The sequence below is a fragment of the Octopus bimaculoides genome, chromosome 23 (genome assembly GCF_046866305.1).
Source record: "Octopus bimaculoides isolate indiv1 chromosome 23, ASM4686630v1, whole genome shotgun sequence".
Taxonomy (NCBI): domain Eukaryota; kingdom Metazoa; phylum Mollusca; class Cephalopoda; order Octopoda; family Octopodidae; genus Octopus; species Octopus bimaculoides.
The window spans coordinates 7,056,484-7,080,363 of NC_142950.1; the positions used below are offsets into that span (position 1 = coordinate 7,056,484).

Sequence of the window (23,880 nt, forward strand, 5' to 3'; positions counted from 1 at the left end):
ACACGCTATCTTTCTCTCTCTCACACAAACACTCTCTATCTCTCCTTCACACACACACACACCCTTGCACACACACTGGATGTGCTAGTTATTTAGTAATTTCTGTTCAATGCAGTTGAATGTGATGTTATGTCCTTCTAAGACTTCTGCTTCAAGAAATGTGTCGGAGAGAGAGAGAATGAGCGAGAGAGAGAGAGAGAGAGATGGGTAGGTAGGTGGGGAGTTAATTAAAATGAAAACGGGAGTTCGTTAGACAATTGAATGTTTTTGAACCTGCAGATGTTTTTTTGTATGAATATTCGTATAGTTGTGTGTGTGTGTGTGTGTGTGTGTGTGTGTGTGTGTGTGCGAGTGTATGAGCGTGTATGTGGATATATATGTTTGTTGTTTATATACGCACATATATATGTATATATGTGTGTAAGTATATGTTTGTGTGTGTATGTGTATATATGTAGGTGTGTATGTATGAATGTGTGTGTGTGTATATATGTTTGTGTGTATGCAAACATATATGAATGTTGCTTATGAGTATGTTTGTGTGTGTGTGTGTGTATATATATATATATGTGTATATATATATATATATATATATATATGTATATATATGTATATATATGTAAATGTGTGCATGTATTTGTGTACACATATATATATTTATGTGTTTGTATGTATATAACTGAGTGTGTATGTATATATGTGTGTGTGTGTGTATGTATGGGCGCATATATATACATAAATATGTATGGGCATATATTTATGTATGTGTGTATATGAATATATGTGATGTGATGCTGCTGCATAGAACAATACGGATTCCATTGGTGATGTCTCTGCCAGCCTCCTTCTTCCCGGTTTGTCTAAACTGCAAAGCTAGCTTCCATTTTACGGAGACTTGCATTTAATGTTCGGTGCTGTTGTCGAGGTGGTAGAGCAGCCAGCCAAGGGAGTGGTGTGGTGTGGCACTGTCGGCTGATGAAGTAGAGAGTGGTTAGTGTGGCGCTACAGCTGGGCAGGTCAAGTGGCACAGTGGAAGCTGATCGGTGACAAGAGATAAACATGTTTTTTACCTACACTGTACGTACCTAATGTGTTTATGTGTATGTATGTGTGTGTGTGTGTGTGTGTGATGTGTATGTGTGTATATATATATATATATACGTGTGTGTGTGTGTTCTTTATGTAATATATGTGTGTGTGTGGTAGTGTGTGTGTATCACATGCATGCATGTGGTTTTATAATGTGTGTGTCTGTGTGTGTGAGTGTGATATTTATTATTAACAAAGAACATGTCTTTGCTACTGTTGTCATCATCATCATCATCATCATCACTATTATTATTATTATTATTATTATTATTATTATTATTGTTAATTAATTAATTAATTATTGTTGTGATGATGACGAACAATTATTGTTGTTGTTCTTGTTGTTGCTGTTGTTGTTGTTGCAGCTGCTGCTGCTGTAGTCAGTGCAGAGGTTGTTTTTTGCTGCAGTTGTTGCTGCTGCTGCTTCCACTGCTATTACTACTGCTGCTACTACCACCGCCACCACTGCTACTACTATTACCACCACCACCACCACCACCACTACCACCACCATTACTACTACTACCACCACCACCAGCACTACTACTACCACCACCACCACCGCCACTACTACTACTACTACTACTACTACTACTACCACCGCCACTACTACTACTACTACCACCACCACCACCACCACTACTACTACTACTACTACAGTTTTTGTTGTTATAGTTGTAATAAGCCTTTAATGTTGTTTTAAAAAAAACAACAATGTTTTAACATAGAAACTGACCTCATGTTCATCTGTAGGAGAGGTGTCATACATCACAGTGCCTTTGACTTTCTTCACCATTCCAACCATGACCACCTAGTCTTTGTGTCTCTGTATAAAGCATTATATGCTCCAATGTGTCCTCCTTCTTGTTTTAAAGTAGGGTATGATTTATTTTTTTGTTAAAGATTTTGACTGCTATGTCTAGTACGTCGATCTATGTCAAGCAGATCCACGTTATGAATCCCTTGTCAGCTTGTTCCCTCGTTAGCTTCAATGTTGCCCTGACTTCTAATACAATAGTACAGTGTTGAGTTTAATTAGTACAGCACAATGTGATGTTATACTACAGCTTAGTACAACATAGTGTGGTACCACATTATACTGTAATGTGGTACCATACAGTGTTCTTTTGTCACATAATGCAGTACAATACAGTGTAGGGTTGTAGTGTGTAGTGGTACCATACGCTGTAGTGTTGTTATACAACTTAGTTCAATACAGTGTCATGTTGCATAATGCAGTATGGTATAGTGTGGTGTTGTAGTACAGTTTAGTACAGCATATTATGATGTATTATAACTAATATAATACAATGTAGTTTTGATATATATACATGGACTGGGCTGTATGTTGTGTTCTTGAGCAAGACACTTTGTTTCATGTTGCTCCTGTTCCCTCAGCTGTAGAAATCAGTTGCAATGTTACTGGTGCCAAATTGTATTGGCCTTTGCCTTTCACTTCGATAATCTTTGAGAGGGGAGGCTGGTATGCATGAGCAACTGCTGGTCTTCCATAAACAACCTTGCCCAGACTTGTGCCTCAGAGGGGAACTTTCTAGGTGCAATCCCATGGTCATTCATGACCGAAGGGGCTCTTTATTGCAGGATAACTCTGTTAATGTCTTCATAATTTTTCTTGTGTTTCCACTCTGCAGTGTACCGTTATTGTAAACAGTCTTGTAATAATTTTCTCTCGATATTTATGTATTCCTTTTCTGAAAAATAATCTATGTCACTTCCTTGAATGCTATATCTCTGTTTCCACTGCAGGCGTACGACCGCTACATAAACCAAGCGAACGAGGATCTCCAGAGAGAACAGGAAACTTTACAGCGAAATGTTGTAGTTAAACCTCAAATCAAGCAGCCAAAGGTGTTGGAATCCCGTCGCTTCCGGCAACAATCCCCTCCAGATGTCAGTTCTTCCAAGCTTAGTTTGTCACAGTCAAGGGATTCCACCGGCTCTAGTGCTGATGAAGGTACTTCCACAATGACTTCTTGGCCTTCTTCTCTTCTTAATGACCCAAAACCATTTTATAATTGTCTAGAGTAGTTACAACATCATACTTGCTGTCGAATGTAATGGGTATAAATTTTCTCTCTTTGGGATTTCAAGCTCAAATCTGATTGGAATTGACTTTGTTTTTCATCCTTTATGGAGTGATTAAATAAGGAGCAGTAATGTGTAAGAGGATGGATGAATTGAATCAATAACATTCAATCAAATGGAAATCAATCGCTTGCTTACTCAATATTATTCTTATTACTTCGTTATTATTACGACAAAGGCGGTGAGCTGACAGAATTGTTAGCAAATCGGGCGAAATGCTTAGCAGTATTTCGTCTTCTGTTACGTTCTGAGTTCAAATTCCGCCAAGGTTGACTTTGCCTGTCATCCTTTCGGGGTCGATAAATTGAGTACCAGTGAAACACTGGGGTCAATGTAATCGATTAACCCTCTCTATCCTGCAAATTTCAGGCCTTGTGCCTACTGTAAAAAAGATTATTATCATCATCATCATCATCATTATTATTATCATTATTATTATTATTATTATTATTATTTTGATTATGATTGTCATTATTATTATTATTTTATGTTTGACTTTTGTTTTGCATTTGTACAAGTTGGATCCAAGTCTCACCCAGAGACCTCAAGAGACAACAAGTTAGAAGTTCATGTAGGTGTTATGCCTAGGGTACCATATATTTGGATTTGTACAGTTTTGTTCAAGTGAATGTTTAAGAAACCATAAGAAAATTATGTGTTTGCTTTAAAATTTGAGATCACATAGACAGTATTTTACGTAGGATATGGGCAGTTCCCATGAGCACTATCTTTTGAACTTCAGCCATTTGGGGGTTTCCTGGTATTATTATTATTATTATTATTATTATTATTATTATCGTTATTATTATTATCGTTATTATTATTATTATTATTATTATTATTATTATCATTATTATTATTATCGTTATTATTATTATTATTATTATTATTATTATTATTATTATTCAGTAGTTTTATTTTTATAACGTACTTTCACTTCACTACCGAGCGCAGCTCTGTGCGCCTTGGGTATGTGCTGTGGTTTGCTGTGGTGCTCTTATGTTTACTGTATTGAAAGTGTTTTGCGTAGAATGTGTGCAGTACCCAGTAGTGCAATTTTCTGTATGTTATATATATTTGTAAGTCCTGGTGTTTTTGTTATGTATTTGTCTGAATATTTTTTTATTATACCTAAGGCACCTACTATGATAGGAATTGTTTCTGTTTTTAGATTCCACATTCGAGTTATCTCTATTTCCAGGTCTTTGTATTTTGAAAGTTTTTCCATTTCTTTTAGAGAAACGTTGTCATCTGCTGGTATTGAAACATCAATTAGAAGGCATTTTTTTCCTTCATGATCTTTGACAACTATATCTGGTCTATTTGCCTTAATTTCTCTATCTGTGTGTATTGGCATATCCCAGAGTATGGTTGCTTTCTCGTTTTCTGTGACCTTTTCTGGCGTGTGTTTATACCATCTTTTTTCTGTTGCTATTCCATAGTGTTGGCATAGCTTCCAGTGTATATAGGTCCCAGCTCTGTCGTGTCTGTGAATATATTCCTTCTTAGCCAGGACTGGGCAGCCAGAGATAATATGATTTATTGTTTCTTGTCCATCTCCACATATTCTACAGTTACTTGTTATATTTCTTTTCATTATGTGTTTTTGGTAATTTCTGGTGGGGAGGCTTTGGTCTTGTGCAGCAATTAAAAATCCTTCAGTCTCTGCTTTGAGTCCTGAGCTTCTCAGCCATTGCTGGGATTTTTCTCTGTCTATTTCTTTCGCATTTAGTTTAGCCCAGTATTTACCATGTAGGGGCTTTTCTTGCCATCGTTTTATCATGGTCCGTTGCTGTTCTAGTTTTAGTTTGGATTTCATTTGTTTTATAGCTTTTGTTGTTTCTTCTTCTTCTTCTTCGTATTTGTTAGGTAGATTGATTTCTTGTTTGTATTTGTCAGCTTCCTTAAATACTGAAAACAGTTTTTTGTTTTGCTCGTGTTTTGTGGCTATTTGTATTAGTTTCCCTTGCTTCTGGAGTAGGTATTTTTGCAGTCCTATGGTGGTTATTTTATAATAGTTTTCTAGCTGTATAAGACCCCTGCCACCTTCTGTGCGTTGTATATATAGCCTTTCTATGTCAGATTTTGGGTGGTGCATCCTATATCCTGTCATTATTTTTCTTGTTTTCCTGTCTATTTTACATAGTTCGTTTAGTGTCCAGTTAAGGATGTTGTAGCTGTAGCTTATAACTGGGACAGCTAAAGTGTTGATACCCATTATCTTGTTTTTAGCATTGAGCTCTGTTTTTAGTATTGATCTAACTCGTCTATAGTACTCTTTCTTTATTTTTTCTTTCATTTGTGTATGTTGTATCCTATCTAGTTCATTGACTCCTAAATACTTATATGGTTGGCTTTCGTCTAGTTCTCTTATTTCATTGGCTTTATCTAGTGTTATATTGCTACTTTTAACTAATTTTCCTCTTTTCAGGGTTGCTTTGGCACATTTTTCTAATCCGAATTTCATTTCTATTTCCTTGGTAAAGCCGTGTACTGTCTGTAGTAGTGTTTCTAGCTCTTTGTCGTTTTTTGCATATAATTTTAGGTCATCCATATATAGAAGGTGGCTGACTGTTTTTCCATAGCATTTGTAACCGCATCCAGTTCTATTTAGCAATTGTATTATTATTATTATTATTATTATTATTATTATTATTATTATTATCGTTATTATTATTATCGTTATTATTATTATTATTATTATTATTATCGTTATTATTATTATTATCGTTATTATTATTATTATTATCATCTTTTTTTTTTTTTTTTTGCAGCCTTGTCCTCGCCATTATCACCCATGAAAAGCGAGTTCCATGAAGCTGCAACATGTTCAGTTGCTCTGACCCCAAGACCACTGGAGACAGGAAGCTGCGAGTCGGAAAAGTCACCACCAGGGACCAGCATCAAGGCCAGCATAGCAGAAGAAATAGCTTATAATAACATCTCACAAGATATAGTTGATGGGAGCCTGACCCACTCCTCACAGTCTTTGGTTGGGATGAAAGACTCGCAAGCAAGTTTGAAGCAGCCGTCGGACGATGCTGATGTCCAGCTCGGAGGCAAAATGGACGCGAAGAACGTGGTAGGGGTGTCTGAAATAACCGAGAAGGGTTTAGATAAGAAAGTGACCGAGAGTACAAAGGGTGACTTTTCTTCCACTTCCAAGGGGCTGGAGAGTTCCCTGTCCACAGAAATATCAGAGAGTATCTCGGAGGAAATATCCTCAGCGGAGATGGAAGGAAGTGGTAAGAGTAAGGATGCCTCCGAACTGGCAGCAGGCATCACGCCCGTTGTAGCAGAATTACCTTCGCCCCCTCTTCCAACTACTTCCCCGCCGCCGTCGCCCCCACCACCGCCTTCATCACCACCACTACCGTCGTCGTCCCCACCGCCTTCATCACCAGCATCATCACCGCCAGCATCACCTCCTGCATCACCACCGCCGCCGCCATCTTCATCACCACCGCCACCACCAACTTCATCACCACCACCGCCACCACCATCTTCATCACCACCACCGCCACCACCAACTTCATCACCACCACCGCCACCACCAACTTCATCTCCGCCGCCACCACCACCTACGTCATCATCACCACCACCACCACCACCCTCATCGTCACCACCACCACAACTACCATCATCACCACCTCCACCTCCACACTCACTTTCTTTGCCACCTTTGTTGTCGTCAGCACCCACTCCATTGTCGCATAGTGTTTCGGAAGCAAAACCGAGCGAGACGACTAAATCCAAAGACTTGTCCGAGAGACACGATGATTCCTCGACATTATCTGGACATTATTACTCAGATGACTTTGAAGTGGACAAAAGCTGGACAAGTCACCCGTCTCACTGTTCTGAATCTGCAGCTGGACATGACGCAAAAAACAATGAAACCACTACCAGCCTTCGTGATGACAACAGTGATGACAACACTGACGACGACATTAGCGAGCAGATCCCAGTTCACAGTGAAACCAGCAACAGCAGTAGAAGTTATCCCTTGAAATTAAGCTTGGGTAATGAGAACTTCGTTAAGGAGGACGTGTCTGTAAATGGCAACCGTTCTGTGGCTCTTGTTATGTCAGAACATGTGGATATTGAATGTGGGAATGAAACAGAAAGCGAGAGGAATTCTGGGGACAATGTCTATGAACACAAAAAGGTGTGTGCGATGAATGTAGACACTGCTGCAGCACATCTGGCATGGGAGCTCTTTCGGGAAAGGGAAATGGCAGCGGATGCCATTGATGTGTCTGAAAAGTTGCCTGTAGTGGATGACAGCAGTGAATCAGAAAAGATACATGAAGCAGGAGGCACCACTTCTGGATCAGAGGAGGCGAGTGAGTCCAAGACGAGCTGGCAGGAGTCAGAGAAGGAAGGTGTATCCGAGACAAGGTTGCAGGAGTCAGAGAAAGAACGTGAGTCCAAGATGAAGTGGCAGGCGGAAGAGAAGGGAGGTGAGTTCGAAACAAGGTGGCAGGCATCAAAGAAGGAAGTTGTGTCCAAGACAAGTTTGCAGGAGTCTGAGAAAGAAGGTGAGTCGAAGACAAGGTTGCAGGAGTCAGAGTTAGAAAAGGAATGTGAGCCGAAGATGAGGTTGCAGGAGTCAGAGAAGGAAGATGTGTCCAAGACAAGTTTGCAGGAGTCTGAGAAAGAAGGTGAATCCAATACAACGTTGCAGGAGTCAGAGAAGGAAGGTGAGTCAAAGGCAAGGTTGCAGGAGTCAGAGTTAGAAAAGGAATGTGAGCCGAAGATGAGGTTGCAGGAGTCAGAGAAGGAAGATGTGTCCAAGACAAGTTTGCAGGAGTCTGAGAAAGAAGGTGAATCCAATACAACGTTGCAGGAGTCAGAGAAGGAAGGTGAGTCAAAGGCAAGGTTGCAGGAGTCAGAGTTAGAAAAGGAATGTGAGCCGAAGATGAGGTTGCAGGAGTCGGAGAAGAAAGACGTGTCCAAGACAAGTTTGCAGGAGTCTGAGAAAGAAGGTGAGTCGAAGGCAAGGTTGCAAGAATCGGAGAAGGAACTTGAGTCCAAGATGAAGTGGCAGGAACCAGAGAAGGAAGGTGAGTCGAAGACAAGCTGGCAGGAACAAGAGGAAGAGAGTCAAGTGATCTGTGAGTCGAAGAAGACTGATCAAACTGTCTGTGATTCCGAGAAGGCCGATAAAGCTATTTGTGATTCAGCATCCGTACCAGATGAAGAAACTTCTCCTTTAACAGCTTCTCCAAAATCTGTAAATGCAACCCAAACAACAACAACAACATCAGTAACAGGTGGAGATGTAGCAGAAATGAAAGAATTACAACGAGCAACAGCAACAGATGTAACGGCGAGAAAAGACGTAATGGCAGAATTACAAGATTCACCAGAAACACCCACTGAAAAGAAAGTCTCTCGGAATGAATATGTAGAGAAACTAGTTTGCGATCTTGTTGGTGAGTTTGTGTCTCAGTCCATCACAACTGTCTGTGAAGTGGTCGCCAACAGGAAGCAGACCATGGCCCAGTCTAAAGGGGCATTAGCAAAGCCTAAGAGGAAGTCCTTGTCATTGGGTAACCAGTCAGTCGCTGGTAAAGTGTCTCCTCCGGCAACAGCAAAGTCAGCTTGGGAGAAGTCTCCAGAAAGTGGGTTTAACACTCAACAGCAGTATTTTGTTGATGAAATGGTGGCTTCTCTGGTGGACAATGCCGTCGGGAACATTGTGGACATTCACAATCGGAAGTTATCCGCTGCGTCCCCTTCTGCGTCGCCAGGTAAAAAAGGGAAAGTGAGCATTGACTTAGGGAAAGTGACCACGCAAAGAGGGTCCCATTTTGAACAGTCGTCCAGCTTTGAAGAGGATCTTTTCGTGTGGACCCTTTCACCTGAATCTGAGTCTTCCGATGACCTCGGAACTGCCGATGTTGAAGATGCAGACAAGATGGAAAACGTATCCAGACCTCATTCTCCTCTACCCAGTCATATGAAAAAGGTAAAGACCGTTTCTTTTTCTTTTTCTTTTTTTGTGATTTAAAATGAGTCACTGTCTACATGACTCATTCCTCTGTCAGTCTCACTCAATATTTCTGTCATAAAGTCACCATTTCATCTCTTAATCTCTTGATATTTCATGAATCCCAATGAGACTTTTTTGGTGTTTTTTTTTCCCTCTTTCATAGACTCCAGACAGCGCGGACACCGATGATTTCTTTGGAGACTTTGATTTGACCCCCTATAAGCCTCCCCCACCATATCCGGGTTCCAAAGAAAATGGTAAGCTGTAAACTTATGATTCTATTCTTTTGGTTTTCATTGTATAACGGTGATGTAGTTGTTCTTAAACTTTTCCCTGCCCCTTACTCCTAGGGGATGTTTGATTAAATTTTGCAACCCTTGCAAAAGTAATATCATGAGAAAAACTAATTTTCCACTAATTAGATAATTATTTAAATAACTAATGAATTAAACCACATACGGTAAAAAAAAATGAAGCTTTTGACTCTGAGCATAAAATGATAAAATGTAGATGTAAATTAATCAAATGGTGTTGGTTTGTTTATATCCCTGTAACTCAACGATTCAACAAATAAAACCAATAGGATTAGTACCAGACATTAAAAAAAACCCCAAAAAAGTTCTGGGGTAAATTTCTTTTTAAGGTGGTGCTCCAGCATGGCTGTAGTCTGATGACTGAAACAAGCAAAGAATAGAAAATTAACTGGAAAAAACTGTAAACAATAAAATCAATCATGAAATTCAATAACTTCTTTGATTGATTTTCATTTATGACTCTTTTTTGGTGAAAACATTGAGTTTTCTTGCTGATTGCAATCTGCAGGTCGGTCTTTGGATTCTTGGTGGGGAAAGTGCTAAAGCCCCCATGTGGGTGGTATATAGCAGGCACCCAATACACTTTACAAGGTGGTTGGCATTAGGAAGGGCATCCAGCCATAGAAACCTTACTAAAATGAACAGTTGGAGCTTGGTGCAGCTCTCCAGCCTTGCCACCCCCTGTCAAACTGTCCAACTCATGGCAGCATGGAAAATGGATGTTAAATATTGTTGATGATGATTATTATTATTGTTGTTGTTGTTGTTAAGGCCACAAACTGGCAGAATAGTTAGCATGCGGTGAAATACTTAGCGCTATTTCATCTGTCTTTACATTCTGAGTTCAAATTCTGCCAAGGTCAACTTTGCTATTCATCCTTTTAGGGTTGATAAATTAAGTACCAGTCAAGTACTGAGGTCGATGTGATTGATTATCCCCCTCCCCACAAATTCCAGGCCTTGTGCCTATATTAGAAAGGATTATTATTATTATTTGAATTTGAGATAGATTTTCTAGTATTGATCCATGGGTTTTTTTTTTTTTATTTTCAGATACAATTGCTAAACCTGAGCTGTTGAAAATAACCAAAGAATATTATGCTGTGCCTCATAAACGTGAAGAAATTCAGCAGTTGGTGTCTGATGCTGTTGAGATTCTTTGGGAAAACAAACAGAAGTGTATACAGTTACAAGATATAGCTTTACCAGAGACATTCCTCTCCGTTACAGAAAACCTCTCGACTGACTTTGATGAGTACAGCTGCCGCTCGTACAAAGCCATGCTTTTTGACTTGACACGAGAAATTGTGAGTGAAATCTATGAAGACAAGTGTGATAAAAGTAACAAACTGCACAAAAGCGATCAAGAGGACCAAAGCGAGGGCGTGTTTGCTCAGTTGCTCTTGCAGAACAGCCAACTGAATATCAACAAATACTATCGTACGCATTCTAAGCCACCGGCATGTCTTGACGAACTGCAGCAGGTCGTGGAGAAGGCCATCAGCATCCTGCTGCATCTGGATGGTGAGGCGGTCCCCTGTGGCAGCAGCAGCCGCGGCCACGAGTTTGACAAATGGAAGACGTCGAAGAAGGACCATGTCGACCGCATCTTGGTGCAAGAACTGCAAGACGAAGAACCGCAGTGGGTGAACTACGATTCCGACGAGCTGCAGTTGAAGTTGCAACTCACTAACAGTATAATGGACTCCTTGATTGGGAACACTGTCGACACATTTAAACATATTTATAATAAACACTCTCAGTGGCAGCCTGTACAGCTTTAACTTTCTGGATCACATTCGCACTCATGAGTCGCTCAACCGCCCAGTGCAGCGACTCGTATGAAATGTGCTTATCTAACTGTATATTTCTTCTTTCTGTATTTTACTTCTTATTTTTAATGTGGAGTCACTGTTTGTTGAGAGTAAAAATAAAGTATTTTTTACAATAAATCTTTAATTTATATATGTATTTACATCATCATCATCATCATCATCTTCGGTCTGGGAATCGAAACCGTGTTCCTATGACCACGAGTCCGCTGCCCTAACCACTGGGCCATTGCGCCTCCACACACATTTTTATACCTAGAATAAATACCAGACTTTAGAATATAAGCGCCGTAGTCGATTTAATGAACTGAATCATTCAGAATGGTAATCCAGCATGGTCGTAAACAAGTAAAAGCCAAGAGGATATGAAAGCTATTCCCCTTGAAAGGCAGAGTTACCTCCCTTACATTATAGTCCTTCTTTTCTGTCATGGATTCCGGCAAAATTTTTTTAGTTGCTCTGAAAATAATCAGTTAATTGAAATATAACAGAAATGAGCTTCTGGAGGTGAAACCGACTCAGCACTATGGTCACAAGTTTCTTGGAAGGTCAGTCTAGAATTTGTTTGCAAAATGTGTCATTGTGTTTGTCCTTTTGTTTCAGTAAACTATTTTTTTTTTTTTTCAGTCAACTTTGAGACCGAGCAAAAAATGAAAACGAAATAGTGTAATAGATGTAAAACAACATGTAGTAAATGAATGTGAAAAAACTGCGCGCTGGCGAATGGGAGGTGGGAGGACTCGGAAAATTCACACGTTCAAACTCAGAGGATCCGAAAACTCAACGTTAACGCCCGGTCACAAAAATGACACAAAAAAAAAGTGTAGTAGGTGTAAAACAACATGTAGTAAACGAATATGAAAAAAAAAAAAATTCGCGCCGGCAAACGGAGGGGAGAGGAGAGGACCAAGAAAATAACCCGATCCGGTATTTTCCTCTCAAGAAAATGTATATTCTTCCCAACCATACGGCTGTGTGGTAAGTAGCTTGCTTACCAACCACATGGTTCCGGGTTCAGTCCCACTGCGTAGCACCTTGGGCAAGTGTCTTCTACTATAGCCTCAGGCCAACCAAAACCTTGTGAGTGGATTTGGTGTGTGTTTGTGTGTGTATTTGTCGCCCCACCATCACTTGACAACCGATGTCGGTGTGTTTACATCCCCCGTAACTTAGCGGTCCGGCAAAGGGAACCTATAGAATAAGTACTAAGCTTACAAAGAATAAGTCCTGCGGTCCATTTGTTCGACTGAAGGCGGTGCTCCAGCATGGCCGCAGTCAAAAGAATTAAAGGAAAGAATATGGTCAGTAAATCATAAATTCTAAAGCTATAGAGCAATTGAGTATTTAGAGAATGTTAGTTATGGTCTGTTCATGCCATAAAGCGTTTAGCGTTACACGCATTTCGTCAGACCCAAATGGCCAGTGACCATTAACCTTTCTTAAAATGGAGAGAGAGAGAAAAGGCCTCCTGGCTAGTTTTCGAACACACGGTCAAACGCAAGGGATTGTCTCCCTTAGACCACCCTGTCATCTTACGAGTCCCAGGATTTCATTAGGAATAATGAAGTATAGAAAAGGTTCGAAGGCTTTCGTCTCGGAAGGGAGACGGTAGATGGATGGACGGACGGACTTGGTCCCCGTGCTATCCGTCCCCCACAAAACTCATGCTCGCATCATATCACAATACTCAGACAGAACTACTTCACTTCTACTGACCCTGCTTTCTTTAACATCATACCAAGACACAAACGGTCCCTTGACGAATATCTCCAATGAATTCCAGGTAATCCACCTCCCTCCAGATATATTTCTGCAAATAATAACTCTCTACTCGATTTGGCTGAATGTCTTTTCCTCGTGGTGCTATTAAGTTAAACATGGCCTGGGCCAATGCTTGCCGAAACTCATCTGAGTGTGTGTGTTAGAGGAAATATACACCCGCTAACTCAGAGGCCTACTACGGATCCTTAGCTCCAGCCTCAGTTGTGAACTTGGGACCTAACGGATGACCAATTGTAGCACTTACACACCATACCTATTCGTTCAGATCATCAGTGAACTAAGCCCCTCCTATTCTTTAATTGATATATATATATATATATATATATATATATATATATATATATATATATATATATATATATATATATATATATATATAATCAAATTAAAACAAAACATTAGGGTAAAAAAATTGATATTGATTAATATCGATTTATTACCAGGAAGCAAGCACATTAAAAGAATCAGAGAGATTCAGAAAAAATATCTGAGATCCCAAGGGATTATTGTATTTGTATATATAAAGAAGACCACTAGGTGGACTGTTTATGTGCTAGAAGATCACATGTAATTACATGTGATCTTCTTCTAGCACATTAACAGTCCACCTAGTGGTCTTCTTTATTTTATATATATATATATATATATAGAGAGAGAGAGAGAGAGAGACAAGGTTGCAAAAGTAAGAAAAATTTTGGAAGAAAAAAAATGAATAATAAATAGGTGGAAATATTTGGAAGGGAAGCGGGGTAATTCCAGTCTGTAGTTATGTCAAAATATTAAAGTTGTGTTAAGATCAACTGTTCTAGATTTCTTCGCCAAATTACGTTTTATTCAGTCACAGGTTTTAAAAATGTGCAAATGTTGTTATTCACCGGAAATTAGCCGGTGTCAGCTGATTTAGTTCCGTTATAAATAGGTGTCCACTATACCGTCATTACATCAGAAGAGGAGGAAAAGAAACCATTGAAGAAGTTAAATTAGGGATTATGCAGGCTAAGGCCGCCCTTTCAGATGTGATCAAACGTATAATGTGAAATAAACGGATATTAATTAGTGTGAGGACAAATGGCTTCAACATAGAGAGACAACTGGCAAAACGAAAGGAAGAAGAAGCCAGTGTAGACGGAGATGGAAGACACTCGGTGGCATTACCGGCTGGTTAAAGAAAGATCACACGTGTCTGTGGAGTGCTCAGCCACTTGCACGTTAATTTCACGAGCAGGCTGTTCCATTGATCGGATCAACTGGAACCCTCGACGTCGTAAGCGACGGAGTGCCAATGACAACAACAAAGAAAGATCGACTCTATAATTTGTTAAGATGTGTGGGAGACAGAAGACGAAAATGTATGATAGCCGAAGCCTGTCCGCATGGTACACAATAGAAGAACATTAATCAAACGTAGATAATTTCTACCTTAATTAAACTAACTGTTCTCCTTTTCCGGAGGTAAAGACAGCTATTCCAATTGCTAAGCAACTAACAGGAAGTAGTCGTAAACAAACTTGTCATTCAAACCGCGAACTCTCAATAAACAAATTTGACACCAGTAAGTTTTGTTTCCTACTTTGTGTGTACTTTTAACGTTTTACACTTGTAAGAATTATAATTAATAGCCTGAGATCATAATTATAGTTATTGTTTCTGAAGTTCTCCTAAGTTATTTATTATTATATTTTCCCACTTCAACGCAGATTAATTCAATATAAACTTTTATATAATACGTAAACAACCGACCTGTTGACTAAAGCAGACGCCCAAACTCCTTCATAACACAAATATGAACAAAAGGATTGTTAAACTAATAAAACTTAACGACAAACTACAATATTTTTAAATACTTCATTAACATAAAACTATCCGAGAGAAATACATACGAAAAGAGGCCCGATAGACTCGCTCTTTCCCCTTAGGCTAGAGGCAGAGACCTCGTACAGGACCCCGGCGTTCGCAATTTATTCTATTACACGTCCGTTAAAACTACGTCGGCGATGAAGCTCACTACATTCGTAGCTGAACGAAATAAGGCACCCGAATCTCGCAACCAGTCGATGTATTACGCTTTTTCAGCTGTGGTTTTGAGACGTTGGTGAGTGTTGGGGCCACTCACTAAGGTTTTTGACAACGTTAGCGTTCTGGGGGTGGTCAGAATCCTTCCATAACAGTTTGTTTATCAATACTTTTTAATTATTTTATTTATTTTAAAAAATTTTCTATTTAGATGACAAATTGAGAAGAAAAAATAATAAACAAATGGAGATTTTAGGAGTGGAAAATTATATTCGAAATGCTTATAAGATAAAAGATACCTCATTGAACTTGAGCCATCGTTGTCTAACTGTGATACCATCGAAACTGATTGATTTGAAATGGATTCATAAATTAATGCTTAATAATAATAATCTGCTTTTACCCCCAGAAGTCAGTGAATTAGTTGAGTTGGAAGAACTTACATTGGACCATAACATGCTTACTCTTCTACCGAACGAAATAGAGAAATTACAAAATCTGAAAAGACTCATTTGCTGTCACAACCCACTTGGAACAGTCATGCCAGAAATTGGTTACCTGCATCAGCTGCAAGAACTTTGGTTGAACGCTTGTCAGCTCATGTTTTTACCGAAGGAAATTGGCAACTTGAAAAACTTGTGTAAATTCAGTGCAAAAATCAATAAGTTGAATTCCATACCAGATACTATTGGTGGACTTACTAAACTTCATTGGATTAACTTGTCCAGTAATTTAGTCTCAGACCTTCCTGAAAGTTTTGGCAATCTTCGCTCGCTCAACCATGTCAACTTGAGTTGTAATAAGTTTAAGACGCTTCCACAGTGTTTTCTTAGTTTACCACAAATTATGATGTTGGACTTGAGGGAAAATGAAATAGCTGACATCCCTGACGACTTCCTGACAGCGTTTCCTAACTTGAATCGACTTGACTTGAGGGAGAACCTAATTCAGAAAGCACCACAGTCATGGCAGGTAAGTCTTGTGTCTCTTCTTGGAGAACATTGGGAGAAATTGCAAGGTTTTAAGAATTTAAATCAGGGTTTCTCAACCAGGGTTTACATCACCTTTGGGGTTTTATATCTAATTCTGTTGTCAAAATTTATGAGTCCACAATACACAAAATATTCTAACATTTTTTTTTATAAAATTCATAATAATATTTTATTACAAAAATATAAAAGGGTTTCTATTAAAGGGATATGAGGGTCCAGCTGAGTAAAATAGGGATCAAAAGTGTCCAAAGGTAAAAAAATGGTTGAGAACCCCTGATTTAAATCTTCTCTGATCAGGTAAGAATACAAAGAGGTATGGCAACGTTCCTCGTGATTTTGTTATGAAGGAAGTTCTGCTGCAAACTAGCAGTAGAATGAGATGAACAATTGTGAGGATGATGACAGTGATGACAAAGATGAAAAATCATCATCATCATCATTTAATGTCCACTTTTCCCATGCTTGCTTGAGTCAGATGGAATTTCATCATCGATTAACGTCCGTTTTCCATGCTGGCAAGGGTTGGACGGTTTGACTGAGGTCTGGAGAACCAGCGGTTGCACCAGGCTCCAGTCTGGTCTGGCAGAATTTCTACAGCTGGATGCCCTTCCTAACACCAACCACTCCGAGAGTGTAGTGGATGCTTTTTATGTGCCACCAGCAAGATGGGAATCAAACGGGTCCATAGACAAAAAATGGTTGAATACCATTGATTTAAAGGGAAGAGTTGTTCTGATAACGAACCAACAACAGTGGTCAGTCATTCATGTTTGAATCTGTCAGAATGTATTAAGAGTGAAGAGATACATTGTTGCTCTGTGTGTTTGCCATGAATTAATGTTTTAATTACTTTACTAATTAACCCTTTAGCATTCAGATTACTCCGTTAGATTATTCATTGATGTTCAGTGGTGTAGCTAGAGTGCGTGCCACCCAGGGTGGTCCTTCAGTTTGCTACCCCCAGGCTCCCACAAAAAAATACATATTGCTCAGTGGCATTTAACAGTGAGCAGTGTCTGTCTCCTGACATTAAAACCACTATTATTTGATTTCAATACACCATATACAGCCTTATAACCTACAACAGACCCCTGTAAAAGTGATGTCCGGGGCAGACTGCCCCACCCTAGCTACACTAGTGTTCATGTCGTTTTGAATTATTCATCTATTGTCTCATAGCTTTGCGATTTCAATGACATGATTATTATTTTTAGAATGACATTGTAGGGTAGGCATGAGAAGTCAGATCTAGCTAGCTTGAACATAAAATAGGTAAAAACATTTTGGCCAGATATGGCCAGTTTAAATGCTGAAAGGTTTAACTGCTAAGACACTACAATGACCACGTAGGTCAAAAAATGTAAACATAACATGTTATATTTTGGTATTTAAATTCCCATATTTTGTTTGGAAATGAAATTATTTCTTTGTGGGCCTCAAAATGGGAGTACCATCATTAAAAAAAATGTTTCTTAACCCTTTAGCATTCAGATTGCTCTTGTCAAATGTAAAGCTTATTTATTCACAGTGTTTTGAATCAACCATGCATTATCATCTTATAGCTTCAAGATTTCAATGATGTGATTGTATATTTTTAAAATGACATTGTAGAGTAGGTGTGAAAGGCTGGATCTGGTCAGTTTGAACATAAAACAGGAAGAATATTTGAGCCAGGTGTGACTAGTTTAAATGCTAAATGGCTAATGATGATGTTCAACAATTTTGTTTTTTTATGATAACATCACTGTTATAATTAATTTGGTAAAAAAATATAACATTAAAAAAAATTGTGAAAAACGCCATAAAAATCAGTCTATTCATTTCTATTAATGATTCATTTCAGAATGTTGGTTATATCTTAACTGGGAAATGTGAAGACGATGTTATTTTGGTTGATCCAAACTACTTCAAAATAAGGAAGCATAAAACACACTGTAGTCAGAGAGAACACAGCTGCTCCAAAACCAACATTTGTGAAGAGATTACTAATCAGACCGAAAGAAACAAGACCATTTCTACCAGGGACAAAGATGCTGCCTAAACCAAGGCCATTAAGGATGTGATTACAGAGAATGGGGGTCATATCTCAGCTGTCAGGGTTAAACAAGACTTTGCCAGAAGCGACTGGGATGTAAATAACAGCAGTGTTAGGCAAAAAGGAAGTATTGTCCAGGTTGAAGCTACCAATGTAAGGACTATGGAAGACACAAAAGGTTTGACCTCTTTGAGCAATGTTAAAGAAAACTTGGTTGTCCAAGATGAATCAGTCAGAATTGAAATGGGAGAAAATAAAATGAATTGTATACATATTCTACAAAATTCTGAATATAAACCTCCTTAGATTTGTTTGAGTAACAAGCATTTTTATTTACCTTAATAAAAATACAGAATTTATTCCCAAAGTTGCTTTCATAAATCCCTGTAACCTTGTCGAGCCATCGAGACACCCACGAAGAATTTTTTCTTTGTGGCATAGGTTTCCTAAACTGGATGAGAAGACTTGGAATTAGCACAGAAATTTAACAAAAATAAAAGACACTTAATTTTGTATGGTGTTGTCTCTGTAGCTGTAAACCTATAAACACACTGTGGTGCCTGCTAACAGCTTGGTGGACTGAGCTGCTGAAAGTTAAGTGTATTATCAAGGACATAACACTGGACAATGACAAGATGCAAATTGCAGCTGCCTTGACTATTTGCTTCTTCATTATAAACTCAACATTCCACTCTCTCATATGTATTTATATAAATTCTTACAAAAGTTCTGTTTATCTTTTATCTTTTACTTGTTTCAGTCATGAGACTGTTGCCATGCTAGGGCATTGCCTTGAAGAATTTTTAGTTGAATGTATCAACCCCTGTACTTTTGTTTTTTTATAAACCTGGTTCTTACTCTATCAGTCTCTGTTGAATGTACTGCTTGGTTCAGGGATCAATACCACAATCTTAATCCCCTAACCACTAGGCCATACACCTCCATGTTGTTCTGCTCTGTTTAGTTGAAAATGAGTGCCAGTCTAGTTCTGGTGCAGCCCCCTTTTTTTTTCTCTCTTCAGCTATCACATCTTTGATATTCTTGGGGATCAAGTGATGGGAAGTCTAAGAGGGTTTCTGTGTTTATTCAAAGTAGCACCGTATAAAGTCCTTTGGTAATGAATGAATGGCAATGTGTATTCATGGTACATGCAAGGATGACTGTAAATCAGAACAGGCAGGTTGAATGTGAGACGGTTATTATCGTGTGTGTGTGTGTGTGTGCCTACGTGTATGTGTATATATACTCTTTTTTTACTCTTTTACTTGTTTCAGTCTTTTCACTGCGGCCATGCTGGAGCACCGCCTTTAGTCGAGCAAATCGACCCCAGGACTTATTCTTTAGAAGCCTAGTACTTATTCTATCGGTCTCTTTTGCCGAACCGCTAAGTTACGGGGACATAAACACACCAGCATCGGTTGTCAAGCGATGTTGGGGGGACAAACACAGACACACAAACACATGCATACATACATATATATATATACATATATACGACGGGCTTCTTTCAGTTTCTGTCTACCAAATCCACTCACAAGGCTCTGGTCGGCCCGAGGCTATAGTAGAAGATACTTGCCCAAGATGCCACGCAGTGGGACTGAACCCGGGACCATGTGGTTGGTAAGCAAGCTACTTACCACACAGCCACTCCTACGCCTCTCTCTCTCTCTCTCTCTATATATATATATATATATATATATATATATATATATATATATATATATATATATATATATATATATATATATATATATATATATATATATATATATATATATATATATATATATATATATAAACAAATAGTAAATGAGTATATGCATATATACGTACAGGTATGTGCATACTGACACCCACCTGTATGTATAGGTGCATATCTGGGTACAGGACATTGCAAACAAACGTAGACGAGAACACACGAGCCACATAGAGAACATTCTACTTCATCAGCTACCCACGTTTTAACACCGGCGTGTATGTAATTATCTTTTCATACACTGGTTAGGCAAAACTTCAAATATATCCCATTTAGTAGGAGAAGCATAACAAAATAACCTAGCAGCAACTTTTAGCAAACCTCAGAAAGAAGGGGAGATAATTCTACGAAACCTGAAAAATATCTCGTGTAAATTAACTTCTGAAAGATTAATTCTTAATTTCTTGAAATTATCTCCGCCTTTTTATTTTAGAATCACTAATAAAAATTCTGCTGGTTCTTTTTTCTTTCGCTAATAAAGAACGAAATTTCAATTAAATTAAGAATTCTTTGGGGACAGTATACAGTTTATTACCTCTAATTTAAGCATCCAAATTCGTGTTCCATTTGAGTTATTTCCCTTAGCTGGATTTATTTATTTATTTTTAATTACATAATACATACATCTCCATCTCATCATTCATAGCTGTGGTGGAAACCATCAACCAATCACTGACGTTATAGTATGTCACGTGATACTAGTACGCGCCACATTCACAAAACTACATATTCACATAGAATATAGTGGTTAGTTACACACAATTATTTATACACACCTGTCTACAGAATTGTGTCAGTATGTACGGTGTATAATATATAGATACACACACACACACACATATAAATATATATATTTATATACTCACACGCATACATGATATCACAACTACTGATTCCACTGCGGTATTTACAATTTATTGGAGAGAAGGACTTACAGGAGAAGATGCTAGCAGATATGTGGAACCATAGACGGAATTTATTAATGAAGAGTAGAGCAACATCGACGCCTCCTCCACGTATCAACTTGTTCAATTAAATTCTAACTGTTTTCTCTATTAATGTTAGATGAGATGAACGTATAATACACACTTCAAGCTATGAACAACATCACAATATCCTGTTCCTTTTTCTTTCTTTCTATCTAAATATTTAATCTGTGTGAACCACTTTTTATTACTATGAATCTGTTGAAAACTAAACTATACACAGCATCTATGCTCTGTGTGTGTATATAAATATACACAGTTAAAAGAGATTAAGGTGTATATATTTATGTGTGTGCGTGTAAGAGCAAGACAGAAAGATACCGTGTTCATGAATTCGTTAATTGTTCCTACATCAAATATAGCTAAAGAAGACATGCCCTTGACGTGTTAAGTGCTGAATTTTGGGAACCAGATTTCATTTCAAATTGCTAAAAATAAATCGGTAAATTGCTTTATTATTACTATTTTCCTTCTCTTAATAATTTTAGCTGTTGTGGATGTTATCTTGTCTGAGATCGCCACTGTTTATATATGAATTGATATAATGAATATGGTTCATAGTGTGTGGCGTGTTACATAGTATAAAAGATAAACTCCCTGCGAACATGTGTTCTTGGTACGGGTTCGATCCTAGACTGCTATCGCCCTTGCGGTAAAACGCATGGACGTCTGTTTATTATTTTTGAATGCATCAACGATTACGCGAACCTTGCGCCTATAATTTATAATACTGTAGATAAATATGTATTTCTTTCAACACACGTATCCACATCAAGAATCTTGCACACGAAATACACATACGAAATATGTAGAGATACTTGTATAAAAAAAAATCATTATAATTCTATATAATATATGTATTCGGGAAGTAAAATTCTCACGAGAAATCTGTAAACTGTTTGTTACTAAGAAATGACATTTCACGTCATTATTTTCAGAGGTCTGTGACAAACACTAATGCCATTCCGTGTGTTATAATTCTGCATATCTAAATATATATATGGCAATTTTCGTTTTGATTTGAAGGCATGCGCCTATATATATATGTTTGTAATTGAATGTTAATTATTTAAACTCCAAAATAATTTCAAACCTTTCTTTCTTTATCTCATATAAAACGTATTCTTTATACCTAAAATTTTTAAATTCTGTTAGATTAAAATAACTTTACTTAAACATTCAGTGACACAATGGACATTTTATCTCGAGTAAATTCTGAATTGGATGAGGAAGAACATTCTTATGAAAACGGTAAGTGCTTCTTTCCTTTTCGTTTCTTTGTAAGCCCAAAGTGGAATTACTCTTAAGACGAGGCCGAAAAGTAAAATTTTACACGAACACCTAAAGTGTCTTTTCTTTTTTTATATTTAAACATTAAACCATAACAAGCAAAAGTACTTCTCGAATAGATAATAATGTTTTCGATTATTTGATATCGAACCTTATGTCAACGATTGAACCCACTACACGCTTGTTCGGTCTGCTAGAAATAGCAGCCAATTATTCTTCAAATCTCAAGGAAAAGTAGAATGGATAATGTATTCTTGTGTTAAGCTTGAAGAGAGAGAGAGAGAAAGGAACGAGATGGTCACAATTAGATTGCCTTTGGTGCTAGGTCTGTTAATGGATTGCCAAAAATCGTTTGACATCGGACAAAATGCCTGCAGTATTCGCTTACGGTCCTATATGTTCTGAGTTCAAATCCCGCTTCAGTTAACTTCGCCTTTTATCTTTATGGGTTCGATAGAATAACGTAATGTTGATTTAATAGCTCTGTAGAACATCTGTCCTAGATATGGGCTGGGAGCTAAACGGCAATAAAACTTCTGAACTGTGTACACATCTGAATATAATTAAGAAACGTATGATTCCAGATTCTTAAATCGGAAAATTATCATTGGTAATATTTAAAAATGATAAGTAGTAAATATATATATATAAAAATTCTATTGTGGATTTTCTTTAAAAATCCTGAAATCGTTCAGTTGTCATCTCATTCATTTCAATATTTTCTTTATATACACCGTTGGGCTGAAAGCGGTTGTCTGAATTAATTAAACACGTTATTCATTCATTCATTATTAGAAGATTTATTTGATTGGTGTTGCTCCACATGTGTTTATTATATTGATCTTTGATTGATCTGGTAAAACATGAAGCAGATGAAGGCGTAGAAGATGCTAATACAATTTATGAAGTTGATTTTACAATAATCTTGAAAGATCGTTGATTTTTAATAAATCCGAATTATTTAAAGATATTTATAATTAATTTAAAGTATTTATATTCTAAATTAAGTTAAATCTCACATTTGCTGCTAAAATGAACTTAAAATATAAATTCTTCAACAACCTCTTTTTTCTTAAAGTGCATGTTGGTCGTTTCTTGTTTCGTAATTAAAAACTTTAATATGTTTCGCTCATTAAGTAATACTGGCGACAATTTAGTCAATGGTTTTTTGATATAGTACAATGCTTGAACTTTTGGAGTGGGATTATATGTCGACCTCAGTACTTGATTGATACCTAATTTTATCAACCCATAGAGAATGAAAGACAAAGGTGACCTCGGCAGGATTTGAACTCAGAACGTAAAGAGCCAGACGAAATACTGCTAAGCATTTTTCTGATAATAAATAAATTTAGTTATATTTTATGTATGGTTATTAGACAAACCATACACATAATTTTAAAATTCCGATTTATATCTCACTTTTCGTACTTTTAAGGGTTTCCGTGTCATACAACTCAAAGATTTATTATCTGAATCCCCACTTAATGAATTTAAATTAACGATTAGATTATAAAAGATGCGGATGGAATAAGGAAATATAGTTTTTCTGCACGAAATTATATTTCATCCGTTTTTTTTTTTTTTTTTTTTTTCCATCAATGTCCTAGAGTGAAATGAAACTGAAACAAAGATGCTTTTTGTTGTGTAATCTATTTCGTAAATATGTTCGGTTTTTCTGGATTGC

The 23,880-nt window shown here is 37.6% G+C and overlaps 3 protein-coding genes across 8 annotated transcripts in view; all 3 read left to right on the forward strand.

Moving 5' to 3' along the window:
• LOC106873855 (uncharacterized) overlaps window positions 1-11,459 on the forward strand; it is a 78,719-nt gene extending 67,260 nt beyond the window's left edge. For all 4 annotated transcript variants that reach the window (XM_089340009.1, XM_089340011.1, XM_089340010.1 and 1 more), the window contains 4 exons: window positions 2,857-3,064; window positions 5,970-9,169; window positions 9,357-9,450; window positions 10,561-11,459. In XM_089340009.1, the coding sequence (XP_089196135.1) occupies window positions 2,857-3,064; window positions 5,970-9,169; window positions 9,357-9,450; window positions 10,561-11,291 (4,233 nt within the window). In that variant the 3' untranslated portion in view covers window positions 11,292-11,459. The remainder of the gene's footprint in view (window positions 1-2,856; window positions 3,065-5,969; window positions 9,170-9,356; window positions 9,451-10,560) is intronic.
• Window positions 11,460-11,748: 289 nt separating this feature from the next.
• LOC106873858 (uncharacterized) lies at window positions 11,749-18,891 on the forward strand. Of its 3 annotated transcripts, none has more exons than XM_052976001.2 (3): window positions 11,749-11,887; window positions 15,346-16,106; window positions 17,970-18,311. In XM_052976001.2, the coding sequence occupies exons 1-3, from the start codon at window positions 11,866-11,868 to the stop codon at window positions 18,165-18,167; spliced, it is 981 nt and encodes a 326-aa protein (XP_052831961.1). In that variant the 5' UTR covers window positions 11,749-11,865; the 3' UTR covers window positions 18,168-18,311. The 3 variants fall into 3 exon arrangements, with proteins under 3 accessions (XP_052831961.1, XP_014776858.1, XP_014776856.1); XM_014921372.3 differs by having other exon boundaries at window positions 11,755-11,887; window positions 15,544-16,106; window positions 17,970-18,891; XM_014921370.3 differs by lacking the exon at window positions 11,749-11,887 and adding an exon at window positions 14,047-14,673 and having other exon boundaries at window positions 17,970-18,891.
• A 1,706-nt stretch (window positions 18,892-20,597) lies between these two features.
• The window catches only part of LOC106873854 (cerebellar degeneration-related protein 2-like), a 140,770-nt gene continuing 137,487 nt past the window's right edge, over window positions 20,598-23,880 (forward strand). The window contains exons 1-2 of the mRNA XM_089340015.1: window positions 20,598-21,345; window positions 22,087-22,154. Of these exons, the coding sequence (XP_089196141.1) occupies window positions 22,094-22,154 (61 nt within the window). The 5' untranslated portion in view covers window positions 20,598-21,345; window positions 22,087-22,093. The remainder of the gene's footprint in view (window positions 21,346-22,086; window positions 22,155-23,880) is intronic.

Excerpts from the sequence above, each read along its gene's own strand:
- LOC106873858 (XM_052976001.2), top strand. The coding sequence starts at position 11,866 with ATGGTCACAAGTTTCTTGGAAG. Across the intron at positions 11,888-15,345 it reads GGTCACAAGTTTCTTGGAAG|ATGACAAATTGAGAAGAAAA; the intron begins GTCAGTCTAGAA and ends TTTTCTATTTAG. Across the intron at positions 16,107-17,969 it reads AAGCACCACAGTCATGGCAG|AATGTTGGTTATATCTTAAC; the intron begins GTAAGTCTTGTG and ends GATTCATTTCAG.